The sequence below is a fragment of the Chiloscyllium punctatum genome, chromosome 4, assembly GCF_047496795.1.
Source record: "Chiloscyllium punctatum isolate Juve2018m chromosome 4, sChiPun1.3, whole genome shotgun sequence".
Lineage (NCBI taxonomy): Eukaryota > Metazoa > Chordata > Chondrichthyes > Orectolobiformes > Hemiscylliidae > Chiloscyllium > Chiloscyllium punctatum.
The window spans coordinates 98,827,356-98,844,962 of record NC_092742.1 but is presented as its reverse complement, the minus strand read 5'-3'; the positions used below and the strand labels follow the sequence as shown (position 1 = coordinate 98,844,962).

At 49.3% G+C, this 17,607-nt stretch overlaps 1 protein-coding gene across 2 annotated transcripts in view; it reads left to right on the top strand.

The window, feature by feature from the left end:
• The window catches only part of sptbn5 (spectrin, beta, non-erythrocytic 5), a 275,567-nt gene that overhangs the window by 137,406 nt on the left and 120,554 nt on the right, over positions 1 to 17,607 (top strand). For both annotated transcript variants that reach the window (XM_072569378.1, XM_072569377.1), the window contains 5 exons: positions 1,726 to 1,905; positions 6,085 to 6,285; positions 7,609 to 7,758; positions 11,969 to 12,073; positions 14,567 to 14,758. In XM_072569378.1, coding sequence (XP_072425479.1) covers positions 1,726 to 1,905; positions 6,085 to 6,285; positions 7,609 to 7,758; positions 11,969 to 12,073; positions 14,567 to 14,758 — 828 coding nt within the window. The remainder of the gene's footprint in view (positions 1 to 1,725; positions 1,906 to 6,084; positions 6,286 to 7,608; positions 7,759 to 11,968; positions 12,074 to 14,566; positions 14,759 to 17,607) is intronic.

Below are 17,607 nucleotides of genomic sequence, written 5' to 3'. Positions count from 1 at the left end.
TCATTCTCTCTGTCTACAATGTTCCTGCACAATGTCCTGTCTCACTCTCTCTATGCTGCAGTGTTTCTGTACAAAATATTCTGGACAGTTGTGCTTGAGCTGCTTGAACCCCACACGTTTTTCAGTTCACTTTGTACACACTCATTAGATTTACCAGGAAAGCTCAAATTGCACCCCATCCCAATCTCTGCAGGCTTTTAAGGACGTGAGTTTCTGTGACCCACGTGAAAAGTTCCTAACACTCAAACAGAGTCAGTCTCCATCTGTGTTCAGCAATGGAGACTAGGTGAAGTGCTATGAGTTGGTTAGTCTGAGCAGTTTTGGGCCCACAAAGCTTAGAGAAGGCATTGCTTGCAACATGTTATGATTGCTATATGGGTGAGGGCCTGATTTGTTATGATTCTGGGTAGAATTTCCCCTAGTGGTTGCCCCTGGACCAGCATTTCTGTCTCAGGTCTGCTGCAGTGCTCCAGGCAAGCTGGAGGATTAATACCATCATCTTCTGCCTGGACACTTACTAGCCTTCAATTTAACAACTTCAGAGCACAGACACCTTCCTTCATGTTCGTCATCCACCCCCATACCAACAGGTCCTGTCTTCTGTGGCTGCACTCAGCACAGCCAACCCATTTTCAGCATTAATACTACCATTTCTTAGCTGTATTCAGTCCTGACAAAAGGTCATTGGGCTTGAAACGTTAACTCTGTTTCTCTCTCCATAGATGCTGCCAGACCTGCTTAGTTTCTCCAACACTTTCTGTTTCATTTATTTTAAATCTCCACCATCAGCAATTCTTTGTTTTATTATACAAAAATAAATCGGTTCCCCTTCTTAATTGAACCTCTCATTCGGATTTATCACAACAAGATTAATTTTAAAATAAAATTCCCTTCTCTTGCATGTGCCTTTTCCTAAACTCAATTTTTGTTTGAAAAGGAGCCAAATTAAACAGACTTTCTTGCGAAAGAGTTTACTAGCTTCTGAAAATAGGAAAAGATCATAAAACACAAGGCACATACACACGCACGGATCAGAAATATGAAATGGTAAAGGTTTTTTTAAAATAACAGTTAAAAAGACATACAAATCCCAATTTGGGTACCACAAACAGACCACACAACATTACAAGTGTTAATTTGGTAGTACTGATAACGCTGATGTTAAAGTGATTGATTTTGAGATTCTTGGCTATATAAGTTAGATAATTATTTTCCTTTTCAGTTTCCTTTTTGCAGTGACTTTACTGCCTTTCTAGCTTCTAGCACTCAGCACAAGCGATAGTCTTTCTTTATCTGCAGTGCAGGGGTGTCAAACATAACCTTCCCAAGATACCAGTCAACACTAGCACATCAGCCGGAGATTGTGGCTGACGTTTAACCCTTTTGTATGGAAGACTAAACCAAATGTAATTGACAGGAGATGGCTTTACCAGAGAGAAAATATCTACAGAAGATTAGTCTAACATCTTTTGAATTGCATCCCTACCTTTGAAGTGTTGCTGTTTGAAGTTCCCTTGACAACCTTTCAGGTGTGACGTTTATGGTTTCGCTCAGGGCTTTGCCAATCACTTGCTGAATTTACACTCGCTGCCATCTTTTGGCTATATGTCTGTTTTGTTAAAATTTAACAAGGAACACATTGCCAAAAAAAAGGTCAGTGTGTCCGTCCAGGTTTATGATCCACTGGCACGGCAGTCCTCACAGCGGGTCTTCCTCTCATTGCAGCTGCAGGCGTTGGTGGATGCAGCTGATGAGGTCCTGCACCAATGCACTACACAGCAGAGTGCAGCCCTACAGGAGAAACAACAGGCTGTTGTGGAAAACTGGGAGATGCTGAGAGCTAAAGTGGACCAGCGGAGAGAAGACCTGGAACAGGCCTGTAAAATCCAGAGGTTCCTGGCGCAGGTGGGTATAGACAGACAGCATTCAACATGAAATGCCTTATGGTACAAAATAAAGAAAAACTCCCATTTATTTACAATCACATCCTCAGGGTGTGCCAGAACATTAACTCCCCAATTGCTTGCCTGTTTTGATGTGTAGTTATGGGTGTCCAGACATTTGAGCTTAGGAATTAGGACATTATGTTAAGGTTATAGAGGACACTGGTGTGGCCTCCTCTGGAATACTCTGTCCAGTTCTGATTGCCCAGTTATAAGAAGGATAGTATCAAACTGGAAAGGGTTCAGAAGAGATTTACCAGGATGTTGCCAGGTATGGTAGGTTTGAGTTATAAAGAAAGGTTAGATAGGCTGGGACTTTTTTCACTGGAGCGTAGGAGGTTGCCAGGTGACCTGATAGAAGTTTACAAAATAACGAGAGGTATAGATAGAGTTGATGGTAGTTGTCTTTTCCCTAAGATGGGGAATTTCAAGACTAGGGGGCACGATTTAAGCTGAGAGGAGACCAATTTAAAAAAGACATTTTTTTACACAGAGGGTTTTTCCCGCATGGAGTGAACTTCCTGAGGAAATGGTGGATGCGGGTACAATTACAACCTTTAAAAGACATAAATAGGAAATGTTTGGAGGGATATGGGCCTACGGTTTAGTTTGGGATTATATTGAGCATGACTGGTTGGACCAAAGGGTCTGTTTCCAAGCTGTATGACTCTTTGACTCTGTGCTTAAATATAATTCATTGCTGCTCATAGGCTTTGGTATTGTGGGCTCTCTTTCACTACAAAGAGCTTGGCTCACACCATCTTCTCAGGGGCACCTTAGAGTGATCAATCAATGCCAGCCTTGATCAGTGACACCTGATCACAAGAGTGAAAACAAAAATCAACGTTTCACTATTCAGGCTGGGCTGTTAGTATATTCAAGGCTAAGATAGACAGGGTTTTACTCACTGAGGGAACGAAAGGCACTGGGAAAAAAGGCAGGAAAATGGAGGTTAGGATCGTCAGATTGGCCATAATCTCATTGAATGGCAGAGCAGTCTCGTGGTCACATGGTCTATTGCAACAGCCCTGTTCTTAACCTGTTAGAAGTTCACATTTTCTGCATTAGAGCTGTAAAAAGGTCCTAATAAAAGGGGAAATCAGAGAGTATACAAATGAGGAGGAGTAGGCCATTCAGCCCTTCAAGCCTGATCTGTTGTCTCATTACTCTACATTCCCACCTACCTCCAATAACCTTTCATTGCCTTGAATGTTAAAAATATCCAAAGACACTGCTTCCCACCACTATTTGAGGAGGGACTATCCAAAGTCTCATAAACCTTCCCTGCATTTATATTCTATATCCCAGCTAATGAAGGCAAGCATCCTGACTGCCTTCTTTACCACGCTATCTATCTGGACTGGCACCTTCAGGAATCTGAAGGATCTCAAAAAAATTCAGTTAAGTTATTCAGACAGAATCTCTGGCTAACAAAACTGTGCTGACTATCTCTGATCAATCTCTGCTTTTCCAAGCATTCCATGCCTCAGTGTTTTTTTTCCCAATAATTTCCACACCAGTGACACCAGCCTAACGGGTCTATAATGGCCCATCCCTGATGCCCTTCCTGAATTTTTCTTTCATATTAGCTATCCTCCAGTCATCTGGCACTTCACTTGTGGCCAGTGAAGTATTAAATATCTCCACAGGGCCCCAGCAATCAGGAGATTGCTCCTGATTGCACCTTGCCTCCCAGATGCATCTTATCAGGCCCTGGAGATTTATACCTCATCCTTATTCATCTTCACATGCTCTAGACCCTCACAATCCCAACTGCAATCTTCAGCTATAATGTTCTTCTCCTTTGTGAATATAGATGAGAAATATTCATTTACGACCTCAGCCACGTCCTGTGGCTCCACGCACAGATTGCCCCTTTGGTCTCTAATAGGCCCCACTCTTTCCTAATTCTAGATTCTCCTGCAAAAGGAGATATCTCCTCCACATCCATCTTGCCAAGTCCCCTCAGGATCTTGTGTCTCTCAATCAAGTCACTCTCATTTTTCTAAACTCCAGAGTATACAGGCCCAGCCTATCCCATCATTCCTGATAAAGAGAACCCTCCCATTCCTGATGAAGGGCTTATACCTGAAACATTGATTCTCCTGTTCCTCAGATGTTGCCTGACCTGCTGTGCTTTTCCAGCAACTTTGCAACTCTGATCTCCAGCATCTGCACTCCTCACCTTCTCCTAGTCCAGGTATGTGGCTAGTAAACCTTCAAAAGGAGCTGGGATTGCTGACCACGGAGCAGGGAGATTTAATAGGGATTTAAGACAGTTACAAAGCACTTTTGTAGAGTGAATAAGAAGAATCTCTAACCAAATAAAAACAAGTTCAAGACAATTAGGAAAGGAACCAGAAGGGAGATGAGATTTGTTTTTAACCCCATCCATTGTGGAATCTGGAATGCACTGAAACACTGGAGAAAGTGGATTCGGTTCTGATTTTCCAAAGAGATTGGAGGTACCTGTGAAGGAGATGAGGTTTGAGAGCCTTGGGGGTGCAGTGGGGTAGAGGGGCAGGTGCAATGACTAGCTCTTTCTAAGAGGTAGCACAGCCATGAGGGCTGGAATGGCTTCCTTCTGAGTTGTTCCAATCATATTTCACACCAGGTGTGGCTGCCTCTGGGTTCTTTTGGATTCCAGGTTTGTAATGAGACCATAAGACATAGGAGTGGAAGTAAGGCTATTCAGCCCATCGAGTCCACTCCACCATTTAATCATGGCTGATGGGCATTTCAACTCCACTTACCCGCACTCTCACCGTAGCCCTTAATTCCTTGCAAGATAAAGAATTTATCAATCTCTGCCTTGAAGAGATTTAATGTCCCAGCCTCCACTACGCTCTGTGGCAATTAATCCCACAGGCCCACCACTCTCTGGCTGAAGAAATGTCTCCTCATTTCCATTCTAAATTGACCCCCTCTAATTCTAAGGTTGTGCCCACTGGTCCTAATCCCCCCCCCCCCCCACCAACAGAAACAACTTCCCAGTGTCCACCTTTTCTAAGCCATGCATTGTCTTGTAAGTTTCAATTAGATCTCCTCTAAACCTTCTAAACTCTAATGAATACAATTACAGGATCCTCAGCCGTTCATCGTATGTTAGGCCGACCATTCCAGGGATTATTCGTGTGAATCTCCACTGAACATGCTCCAGTGCCAGTATGTTCTTCCTGAAGTGTGGGGCCCAAAATTGAACAGTATTCTAAATGGGGCCTAACTAGAGCTTTATAGAAGCACATTGCTGCTTTTATATTCTAACCCTCTTGAGATAAATAACAACATTACGTTTGCTTTCTTAATCATGGACTCCCCCTGCAAGTCAACCTTTAGAGAATCCTGGACTAGCGCTCCTAGATCCCTTTGTACTTTGGCTTTATGAATTTTCTCACCGTTTAGGAAGTAGTCCATGTCTGTGCTCTTTTCCAAAGTGCAAGACCTCACATTGAATTTCATCACCCATTTCCTGGACCACTCTCCTAAACTGTCTAAATCTTTCTGCAGCCTCCCCACCTCCTCAGTACTACCTGCCTGTCCGCCTAACTTCGTTACCATTGGCAAACTTCGCCAGGATGCCCCCAGTCCCTTCATCCAGGTCATTAATATATAAAGTGAACAGCTGCGAATCTCACACTGAACCCTGCAGGACACACCACTTGTCACCAGCTGCTATTCCGAAAAAGAACCTTTTATCCCAACATTCTACCTTCTGTCAGACGGCCAATCCTCAATCCATGCCAGTAGCTCACCTCAAACTCCATGGGCCCTCATCTTACTCAGCAGCCTCCTGTGAGGCACCTTATCAAAGGCCTTTCAGAAGTCTAACATAATTGAGAACTCCTTGAGGGCAATCCCTCATGTTTCTTCACAGAAACATGGAACCTGAATACCCAGCACCATTTCAGGCCAGAGGTAAGTGCAGATGGGAACGTTTGCTGCATTTTGCTGTCAATACAGATTACACAGCAAACTTTGTTGTGTTCAAAATCACATGCTCTTGGTCCACTGGGACATGAGGTTTTGCACGAAGAAAGATTTTGGCAATGATGGAAGCTCCAGGCTAGCATCACTCTATACGTTGCCCCCACCCCAACCCTCCACTCTGATCTCTACACATTCTGAACTCTGCGTCCCCTAGGCCCGGGATTACTTCTCCTGGTCGGCTGAGCTGCTGAGGGAAATGAAAGTGGAGGAAGCAACACGTGACAGTTTCATGACGGATTTAAAGCTGACCCAGCATCAGCAGCTCCGAGCGGAAATCGATGCCAGGGAAGAGACCTTTGAGCAAGTCATGGCCCTGGGTCAGGAGATCCTGCACGAATCCTACCCATCACAAGATGTGAGCCCTAGCTGCCCATCTTCGCTTCCTGCTTTGTGCCTTACTCGTTTTCTTTCGCTTCTCTCCCTTATTTTCTCGCTCTTCCCCTTGATTTCTTTCTGCTTTCTCCTCTCTCCATCTGTTCATCCCTCTTTATCTTTCCACCCTGCCCTCACCTCTTCCTCACCTCTTCCTCACCATCTTCCCTCACTATTTTTGCAACCACTTGCATTCCAACCCCCTCCATTTCTCGCATCCCCCCCCTTCTCGCATTCCCCTCTCTCTCACATTCCTCTTCCCCCTCATCCCCCTCCCCCTCTCTCATTCCCCCTGTCACTCACCTCCCCCTCCCCTTCTCTCTCATATCCACCTCCACCTCTCTCTCATATCCCTCTCCCCTTCTCTCTCACATTCCCCCTTCCTCTCTCTCTCTCACATCCCTCCCTCTGTCTCTCACATCCCCCCCCTCACAACCCCCTCCATCTCTTACTCACATCCCCCTCCCCTTCTCTCACACATCCCCTCTCTCTCTCACATTCCCCTCCCCCACTCTCTCACATCCTCCTCATCCACTCACTCACATCCTCCTCCCCCTCTCTCTCTGTTACATGGCCCTCCCCCTCTCTCTCACATCTCTCTCCCTCTCACACCTCCCTCCCTCTCTCTCACACCTCCCTCCCCTTTCTGTCACATCCCCCTCCCCCTCTCCCTCTCTCTCACATCCCTCTCCCCTCTCTCTCACATCCCCCTCTCCCTCTCACTCACATCCCCCTCCCCTTCTCTCTCACATCCCCCTTCCTCTCTCTCACATCCCTCCCTCTGCCTTTCACAACCCCCTCCCCTCCCCCTATCTCTCATAACCCCCTCCTTCTCTTACTCATATCCCCCTCCCCTTCTCTCTCACATCCCCTTCTCCCCATCTCTCTGACATCCCCCTCTCACATCCGCTCCCTCTCTCTCTCACATCCCCCTCCCCTCTCTGTCACATTCCCCCCTCCCTCTCTCTCTCTCATCCCCTCCCTCTCTCTCTCTCTCTCTCTCACATCCCTCCCCTTCTCTGTCACATCCCCCCTCTCTCTCTCTCACCTCCCTCCCCTTCTCTCTCACATCCCCTCACATCCCCCTCCGCCTCTCTCTCACATCCCTTCCCCCTTCTCTTACATCTCCCTCCCCCTCTGTCTCTTGCTGCTCCATCCCTCTGTCCCTGTATGTCCTTTGCCCCTGTCTGTCCCTCTCTGCCCCACTCTCTCCCTCTCCCCCACTCTGTTCTCTTCCCCCTCCACCCTCCCTAGCTGTATCCGGTAGCGCTGTCCACTGCTCTGATGTGAATTCTCTGTTTTCCAGGTCCGAGATAAGGTCACTTCTCTGCAGGATGAGAAGTCAGGCTTGTATCGTCAGTGGGAGTTGAAGAGGAGCTGGCTGGAGAGGATGTTACTGCAGCAAATCTTCTACAGGGACATCAGCCAAATGGAAAAGCTCATGAATTCTCAGGAGGTGAGTGTGGTTGGAGATGTGGCACAGTAGGGATACAGGAGATGGGGCTGTGCCCTAAACAACCCTGAACAGGAGGGCCATAGGGCCCCAGTCCAATGTTAAGATTATAAAGATCTGCACCCCCAAGATGCCCATCTCCAGAATGACTGCAGGCCGGCTGTAGGTAGATGGGAGAAAGTGAGCACTGCAGATCTGAGAGTGTGATGCTGGAAAGGCACAGTAGGTCAGGCAGCGTCTGAGGAGCAGGAAAATCAATGTTTTGGGCATAAGCCTCATTCCTGATGAAGGGCTTACGCCTGAAATATCGATTCTCCTGCTCCTCTGATGCTGCCTGATCTGCTGTGCTTTTCCAGCATCACACTCTTGACTGTGGGTAGATAGAGGCCTGGGAAGGTCAGTAGGCAGGTGTCTGTAGAAACCTCTTATTCCCTGAGGAAAGCTGACTCAATTATATCTCAGAATGAAACTGCCTGTCTCAGAATCAACCAGCATTGTCAATTTAACCAAAACAAAATACAGGGCGTGGAGGCTATGTGAGAAACTTGTGAGTTGAAGAGAGGGAGACCTACCTGTTTCACCCTCCCATTCACACTCCATGGTCAGATCGCACTTTCCCATTTAGAGATGGGTAATAATCGCTGGCCTGGACAGCGATGGCAAACCCCCATGAAGGACAGGTGAAAAGCAGCCCGTCCGCTGTGCCTTTGAATCTCCCACACAGACATGTCATTCTACCCTGGCCACCCCTCCAATCTACACCCCCAACACCATTACCATCGTCATCATCACAATTCCCTCCACCATCACTACCACCTCCACCATTACCAACACAACCTCCACCATTGTAGGCCACCATTGCCATCACTACCCAGTATCACCGCCATGAGGGGTATCAGGCCGTGAAGGAGGCACAAGTTGGCCTTCATAATGAGAGGGTTCAAGTACAGGAGAAGAATCGCCTTGCTCCAATTCTACTGTATCTTGACATGACCACACCTGGAATGTTGTGCGCAGTTTTGGTCTCCTCATCCGAGGACTAATGTTCTGGCTATTGGCGGAATTCCATAAAGATTTATCAGACTGCCTCCTGGGAAAGCAGGTCTGACATATGAAGACAGACTAGATCGAACGATATTCACCAGTGTTTAGAAGAATGAGGAGTGATATCATTGAAACCTGTGAAATTCTAAGAGGATGAGACAGTGTAAATGCAGAAAGGATGATCCTGATGTCGGGAAATGCAGGGCCAGGGATGACATTCCAAGGACCTAAGACTAAAATGAGAAGTTTCTTCATCCAGAGAGCCTGTGGAATTCTCTGCAACAGAAGATAGGCCAGAACATTGAATGTTTTCGAAAAGCATTTATATGTAGTTCTTGGGGGTAAAAGGATTAAAGGATATGGGGAGAAAGTGGGAACAGGGAACTGAGTTGGATGATTAGCCATGATCGTGTTGAATGGTGTGTGTGTGTGTATGTGTGTGTGTGTGTCTGTGTGTGTGTCTGTGTGTGTATGAATGCTCTCCCACATGTGTATTACTGTGCTGCATTCAGGCTCCTTTCATTGCTGACAGATTTGGCTATTCTACATGCCATGTGCAGTGCGTAAAGTCACTGATTGTGCTCTGGAAAGCTGGCAAGGGGGCTGCTGCTCACTTTGTTGTTCACAGATGGGTAACCTGCAGCCCCTACACTTCTTTTACCATGCTGCAGACTTGGCTGCAGCAGTTTGAAAGATTCAATAAGAATCTTTGACTAGCTTTTGATCCCTCAGTAAATAAGGTTCAGGCAAGCTGCTGAGCTATGCATGGCCAGGGTATCATCTGATCAACCTCACACACACACACACACATACACACACACACACACACACACACACACACGGGCAAGAAGTTCTGACGGGCTGAACAGCCACTTCCACAGCTCTTACCGACGTTCACCTCTCGGACAGTGCTGGCTGCAGAACCAGTGCCACTTTCAGAAAAGGAGCCTGTGAGACATTTCGGGTGTGAGTGAGTGCTCAGTAAGCACAACAACATAAAATCCAGCAGCTCCCTCCACTCAGTGGAGCTGTCGGTGTCTGCAACTTCAGTCACCGCATTGTTTTTGGCAGCAGCACCTTGAATTTTCTTGGAGACTCCCACTTCTTTTACTATTTTTTTCTCTCTCTCTCTCTCTCTCTCTCTCTCTCTATTCGCATTCCTAAAGAAATTGGAGGAAGGAGCCAATTTTCACAGATCTTGCTGTTGATGAAACGCTGGGAGGAGGGAGGTCTGCCTCTCGTGGAGAGAGAGAGAGAGAAGGATATTCTCATCAGGGGAGCAGCATGTGGCCAGACGCAGACGGACTCTGTGAGCCTTGGTTGATGCTGTGGTGCTCCCTGATTCCTGCTGGTGCTTTCCCTTCCCAGGTCTGACTCCCTGCTATCTCCCACCTGCCCCATGCTTCACTGGAGCCTGGCTCCTCTCGTCGCCATTGGCGGCTACCGACCAGGGGTTTGACTCGTCTGGAATGTTCCCCGCGGGGCAGCTCTTGTCCTCTTGCCCCTGACCTCGGAATCTGCGCCTCTGACCCCCTGCCAGTCGACTGAAGGGCAAGGGAGCATGTCGGGCCCGGAGCGCAGTAAGAGGATGCAGCGCTTCACGGTGTGCACCAAGCTGTGGCCAGCCCCTCTGGGAACGCCATCGCTGGCACGCTCGGTCTCCAGACTGAGCACCGCTGCCGCGCCAAGGCCAGCGCCCCCTGCTGCCCGCTGCGTCTCCAGGATGGACGTCACCTTGGCCCCATGCCTCCCATCCACCTACGCTGAGGGGCCAAATCCTGCCCGAACTGTGCCCTCTAGTCCTGTGGTCGTTGCCCACTCAATGAAGGAGGAGGAGAAAGAGGAGGCCAGTGGGATTTCAGTGCCGCCCGCCACTGTCAACCAGCCTGCTGTGCCAGAGCCGGCCCGTCGGGTCAGCAGCCTGCTGGTGACCCTTACTCCTGCCCACCCTGCACCAGTGCCCACCCTAAACCAACCCCCGACCTCTGTCCACCCCACACCAAGAGGCTCCCAATCGGGCAGCAGCGTCCGAGCCCTGGAGGTGGTCTCCACAGCTTCTCCCCCTTCGCTTGGCTTCTCCCGGACAGAGCTGGTGTTACGAGGGCCCCCCGCGCCTCGCCCAGACGAGTGGCGAGGTACCCCGCACGGCTGCACTCTCAACTGTGTTTTCCGGTCCTTGCCTCCAGCCCACAGTGGGCCCGTGCTCTCCATCAGCCTGAGCCCTGGGCACGGTCACTGCAGGACCTCCCATCGCAACACCCAGGGCCCGTCGGAGACCAGGAGCAGCTGCTCATCCCACAGCCTCAGCACGCTTCCTGAGGACACGCCTGAGGCCGTACAGAGAGCCGCAAACCCCCGTGCGTGGTGTATGTGCCGTGGTCAGGAGCACTGCTGCACCGCTGAAGGTGACCCACTGGAATTCGAGCACCACTCTGTCAGCACGGAGACAAACACCCCCTCGCCCAGTCTGCTACAGCTTACCTCTGGGAGATCCATCAGCTTCCTCCTGAAGGTCAGAACCAGTTTCCTCGGAGATATCCCGTATTGTAAACCTCTCCATGAAAGCAGGCAGCAGACCTGTTTATAGCTGACAATGTTGGCAGTGATGCGCAGTCGGGTAGAGCTGTGGAAATGACCGCTTCTGTTTCCTGCTTTCCTTCAACTTGTCTATCGTGAGTTCTTTTTTCATTCAAGAGAATCACAAGAGTCAGTTTTAGAGCCTTCAGAAACTCACTGTCAGCTCAATATACAGCTCGCTGTCCCTGTCAAACACTCCCAGCACAGCGACAGCACGGGGTTAGATACAGACTAAAGCTTCCTCTCCACTGTCCCCAGGCAGGCTTGGGGACAGAGTAAATCTCTCTTTACATTGTGATGTAGTGCACATCCCTGCTGTCTCGTTGAACTTTCCCTTTTCTGAAACCCGCTCGCTCTGCTTGATCTGGGGTATAAACTGAATATTTTGGAATATTTAGAAACAGCACGACACTTTTGCAGGCAATTTGGATTTTTTGAGATGGGAAAATGAATACAGCAATGAAATGTATGGAGTATTCTGTGTCTGTACCTATCGGAGAGAGAAGTAAGAACAAAGTACTGAAGGAGTGATTGTGCTGATTTGATCACAGTGACTGAGCACTGACTGTCACCACATTTCTTCTTTCCTCAGGTTTACCTGAGGTCCAGTGAACTTGGGACATCCGTGGACACCGTAGATTCCCTCATCAAACGGCATGAGGCTTTTGAAAAGCTTCTCATTACCCAGGAGGAAAAGGTAAATGATCTGAATGAAAACTTAAACAGGAGGGCGAAAGGAAAGAGGCAGCAAAGGGTTGGAAGTAGAGTGTGCAGCACTGCACTTCATTCAAACAAACACTTTTCATTAAGCCACAGCTAATAAATCGAAATCTTGGAGCCCTCACTATCGTACAATTCTATTTCACTGATACAAAAGCAGAAACTGCTGGGGAAACTAAGCAGGTCTGGCAGCGTCTTGTGGAGAGAAGGCAGAGTTAATGTCAGGTTCTGAAAGAGGGTCACTGAATCAGAAACGTTAACTCTGCTTTCTCACCACACTCGCTGCCAGACCTGCTGAGTTCCTGCAGCAGTTTCTAATTTTGTTTCTGATTTCTAGCATTTGCAGATCTTTGGTTTTTGTTTAGTCTTTCTTCCTGTTTGGGATGTGTATATCACTGGAAAGTCCAGCATTTATCACCTATCCTTGGTGAAGAACTGCTTTCTTGAGAGTGATCAATAAGCATAGAACATAAGTTCAAGCAGAACTTAACTCTCAGAGGGAATCAGGCTGTGTTTAACCCTGAGTGGGTCAGGCTGTGTTTAACCCTGAGTGGGTCAGGCTGTGTTTAACCCTGAGCCAGTTGGGCTGCATTTAACTATGAGTGGGTCAGGCTGGGTTAATCTCTGAGCCAGTTGGAGTGCATTTAGCTCTGAGTGGATCAGGCTGCGTTTAACTGCGAGTGGGTCAGGCTGTGTTTAACTCTGAGAGGTGGAGCTGTGTTTAACTCTGGGTGGGTCGGCTGCATTTAACTCTGGGTGGGTTCTCACTGGTCTGAATTAAGCACATGACATTTGGAGTGACTAGGGCAGGTTTAAAGGAGACTGAGACATGACTGGGATTGGAGGATTTGAGTTTTAAGGAGAGTCTAGATGGGCTGGAGCATTTTTCACTGGAGCATAGGTGGTTGAGGTTTATAAAATCATAAAGTGATCAGCAAAGGTCTTTTTCCTGTGCAGGGGTTGTTCAAAATGACGGGGCATATTTTTAAGGTGAGAGGAGAAAGATTTAAAAGGGACCTCAGCGCTAATGTTATCACACACAGGGTGGTTTGTACGTGGAATGATCTGCCAGAGAAGTGGTAGATGCAGGCACAGTTAAAACATTTAAAGACATTTGGACAGGTACATGAAAAGCAGAGGTTTAGAGGAATATGGGCCAAACGCAGGTTAGCAGGACTGGTTAAGTTTGGAAAACTTGGTCAGCATGGACGAGTTGGACCGAAAGGTCTGTCTGTGTGCTGTCTGACTCTATGGCCTAAGGTGAGAGAACCAATCACAGCATGAGCTATTGTGGCAGACCGAGAGAATGCTGGGAGTGCAGTTAGCACTATTGCCTCACAGCGCCAGAGACCTGGGTTCAATTCCCGCCTCAGGCAACTAATTGTATGGAGTTTGCACGTTCTCCCCGTGTCTGCGTGGGCACCCTCCGGGTGCACGGTTTCCTCCCACAGTTCAAAAATGTGCAGGTTCGGTGAATTGGCCATGCTAAATTGCCCATAGTGTTAGGTGAAGGGATGAAATGTAAGGGAATGGGTCTGGGTTGGTTGCGCTTCGGCAGGTTGGTGTGGACTTGTTGGGCCAAAGGGCCTGTTCCACACTGTAAGTAATCTAATCTAATCTAAAAACTTTGTAGGTGCGGACTGAGGGGCAGGGTCTCCTGAATATCGTGGAAAAGAGCACGAGGGGAGATGGCAGAGAAGTTAGGGATAGGTGTGAGTTCAAGGCTAGAAAAATGGGACCTTGAGAGCAAATTTGTCCTGGTGCTGTAGTGGATCAGAGATGCAGCAGAGCTAGCTGAGCAGATTGTCAGCATCTTGACAATAAGCTGTCCATTTGTGCTAAAGCCCAGACTGATCTCCTGCCGTCCTCATTAGACCTGGCCTGTATATGAATGAAGACTCTCACCTAATTCTTTGGCACTTGACAGTTTCCAGAAGTTGCCCAGCAATTCTCAGTTGCAACCATGGTTCAAGAAGGAAGCTCTTCGCCAAGTCTGGGCAATAAATCCTGGCCTTTCCAGGGGTACCCACATCCCAAACATGTAGGAGGTAGAACCACATTATGCATGTTATCCCTAACTGCCCTTGAGAAGGTGATGATGAGCTGCTTTCTTGAACTGCTGCAGTCCATGTGCTTAAGGCTCACCCACAATCCCCTTCGGGACAGAATTCCAGGATTTTGACCATGACAGTGAAGGAACAGTGGTGTATTTCCAGTCAGGATGGTGACTGGCTTGCAAGAGAACTTGCAGGGGCAGGTGTTCCCATGTATCTGCTGCCCTTGCCTTTCCATCGTTGATTATGGATTTGGAAGGTGTTGTCTAAGGACCTTTGGTGAATGTCTGCAATCCATCTTGTAGACAGTATATACTGCAGCTACTGAGCGTAAGCGGTGGAGAGGAGGTGCCAATCCAGGCAAGTGGGGCGGATTTAATCACACTGAACTCCTGACTCGTGTTGTGTTGTTTCAGGTGATGTCGCTGCAGGAACAGGCAGGCAAGCTGAGAGAAGAGGGTTTAAAGCGTGAAGATGCCAGTACCATCCAGGAGAAACTCAACAGCATCCTGGACAGGAGGAATCGGATTAAAGAGCTGTCTCAGAGCCGCAAGAGAGACCTGAGCACTGCCCGCCTGCTAGCCCGGTTCAACCAGGATCTAATTGAGGTACAGTACAGTCCCACACTTTGCTGACCCACTACAGGACAGTCCCACACCTTACTGACCCACTACAGGACAGTCCCACACCTTGCAGACCCACTACAGGACAGTCCCACATCTTACTGACCAGTACAGTATAGTCCCACACCTTACTGACCCACTACAGTACAGTCCCACACCTTTCTGACCCACTACAGGACAGTCCCACACCTTGCTGACCCACTACAGGACAGTCCCACACCTTGCTGACCCACAACCGGACAGTCCGACACCTTGCTGACCCACTACAGGACAGTCCCACACCTTGCTGACCCACTACAGTACAGTCCCATGCCTTGCCTACCCACTGCAGGACAGTCCCACAACTTACTGACCCACTACAGGACAGTCTGACACCTTACTGACCCACTACAGGATAGTCCCACACCTTGCTGACCCACAAAGGACAGTCCCACGCCTTGCTGACCCACTACAGGAGAGTCCCACGCCTTGCTGACCCACTACAGGACAGTCCCACACCTTACTGACCCACTATAGGACAGTCCCAGACCTTGCTGACCCACAAAGGACAGTCCCACGCATTGCTGACCCACTACAGGACAGTCCCACGCCTTGCTGACCCACTACAGGAGAGTCCCACACCTTACTGACCCACAAAGGACAGTCCCAGACCTTGCTGACCCACAAAGGACAGTCCCATGCCTTGCTGACCCACAAAGGACAGTCCCACGCCTTGCTGACCCACAAAGGACAGCCCCACACCTTGCTGACCCACAAAGGACAGTCCCACACCTTGCTGACCCACTACAGGATAGTCCCACACCTTGCTGACCCACTACAGGACAGTCCCACACCTTACTGACCCACTACAGGACAGCCCCACACCTTGCTGACCCACAAAGAACAGTCCCACACCTTGCTGACCCACAAAGAACAGTCCCACACCTTGCTGACCCACTACAGGCCAGCCCCACACCTTGCTGACCCACTACAGGACAGTCCCACACCTTGTTGACCCACTACAGGACAGCCCCACACCTTGCTGACCCACAAAGGTCAGTCCCACACCTTGCTGACCCACAAAGGACAATCCCACACCTTACTGACCCACAAAGGACAGTCCCACACCTTGCTGACCCACTACAGGACAGCCCCACACCTTGCTGACCCACAAAGGACAGCCCCACACCTTGCTGACCCACAAAGGACAGTCCCACACTTACTGACCCACAAAGGACAGTCCCACACCTTGCTGACCCACTACAGGACAGTCCCACACCTTGCTGACCCACTACAGGACAGCCCCACACCTTGCTGACCCACAAAGGACAGTCCCACACCTTGCTGACCCACTACAGGACAGCCCCACACCTTGCTGACCCATAAAGGACAGTCCCACACCTTGCCGACCCACAAAGGACAGTCCCACACCTTACTGACCCACTACAGGACAGTCCCACACCTTGCTGACCCACTACAGGACAGCCCCACACCTTGCTGACCCACAAAGGACAGTCCCACACCTTACTGACCCACAAAGGACAGTTCCACACCTTACTGACCCACTACAGGACAGTCCCACACCTTGCTGACCCACTACAGGACAGCCCCACACCTTGCTGACCCACTACAGGACAGCCCCACACCTTGCTGACCCACTACAGGACAGTCCCACACCTTACTGACCCACAAAGGACAGTCCCACACCTTGCTGACCCACTACAGGACAGCCCCACACCTTGCTGACCCATAAAGGACAGTCCCACACCTTGCCGACCCACAAAGGACAGTCCCACACCTTACTGACACACAAAGGACAGTCGCACACCTTACTGACCCACAAAGGACAGTCCCACACCTTGCTGACCCACTACAGGACAGTCCCACACCTTGCTGACCCACTACAGGACAGTCCCACACCTTACTGACCCACTACAGGACAGTCCCACACCTTGCTGACCCACTACAGGACAGCCCCACACCTTTCTGACCCACAAAGGACAGTCCCACACCTTACTGACCCACAAAGGACAGTCCCACACCTTACTGACCCACTACAGGACAGTCCCACACCTTGCTGACCCACTACAGGACAGTCCCACACCTTGCTGACCCACAAAGGACAGTCCCACACCTTACTGACCCACAAAGGACAGTCCCACACCTTGCTGACCCACTACAGGACAGCCCCACACCTTGCTGACCCACAAAGGACAGTCCCACACCTTACTGACCCACTACAGGACAGTTCCATACCTTGCTGACCCACTACAGGACAGCCCCACACCTTGCTGACCCACAAAGGACAGTCCCACACCTTACTGACCCACAAAGGACAGTCCCACACCTTGTTGACCCACTACAGGACAGCCCCACACCTTGCTGACCCACTACAGGACAGTCCCACACCTTACTGACCCACTACAGGATAGTCCCATGCCTTGCTGACCCACTACAGTGCAGTGCCACACCTTGCTGACCCGTACAATACAGTTACACAACTTACTGACCAGTACAGTACAGTCCCACACCTTACTGACCTGTACAGGACAGTCACACACCTTGCTGATCAGTACAGTGCTGTTCCACACCTTACTGACCAGTACAGTGCGTACCACACCTTGTTGACCAGTACAGGGCACTCACACACCTTACTGATCAGTACAGTGCTGTCCCAGACCATTACTGATCAATACAGTGCTGTCCCACACAATGATAGCCAAACAGGACCTACATTTCCCTCCAATAAATAACAACAGTTTATATAGCTCAAGTGTACTTGGCACTCTCTCATCTCTGAGTCTAAAGGTTCTGTGTTCAATTCTCACTCCAGCAACTTGAGCAGTGCTGAAAGA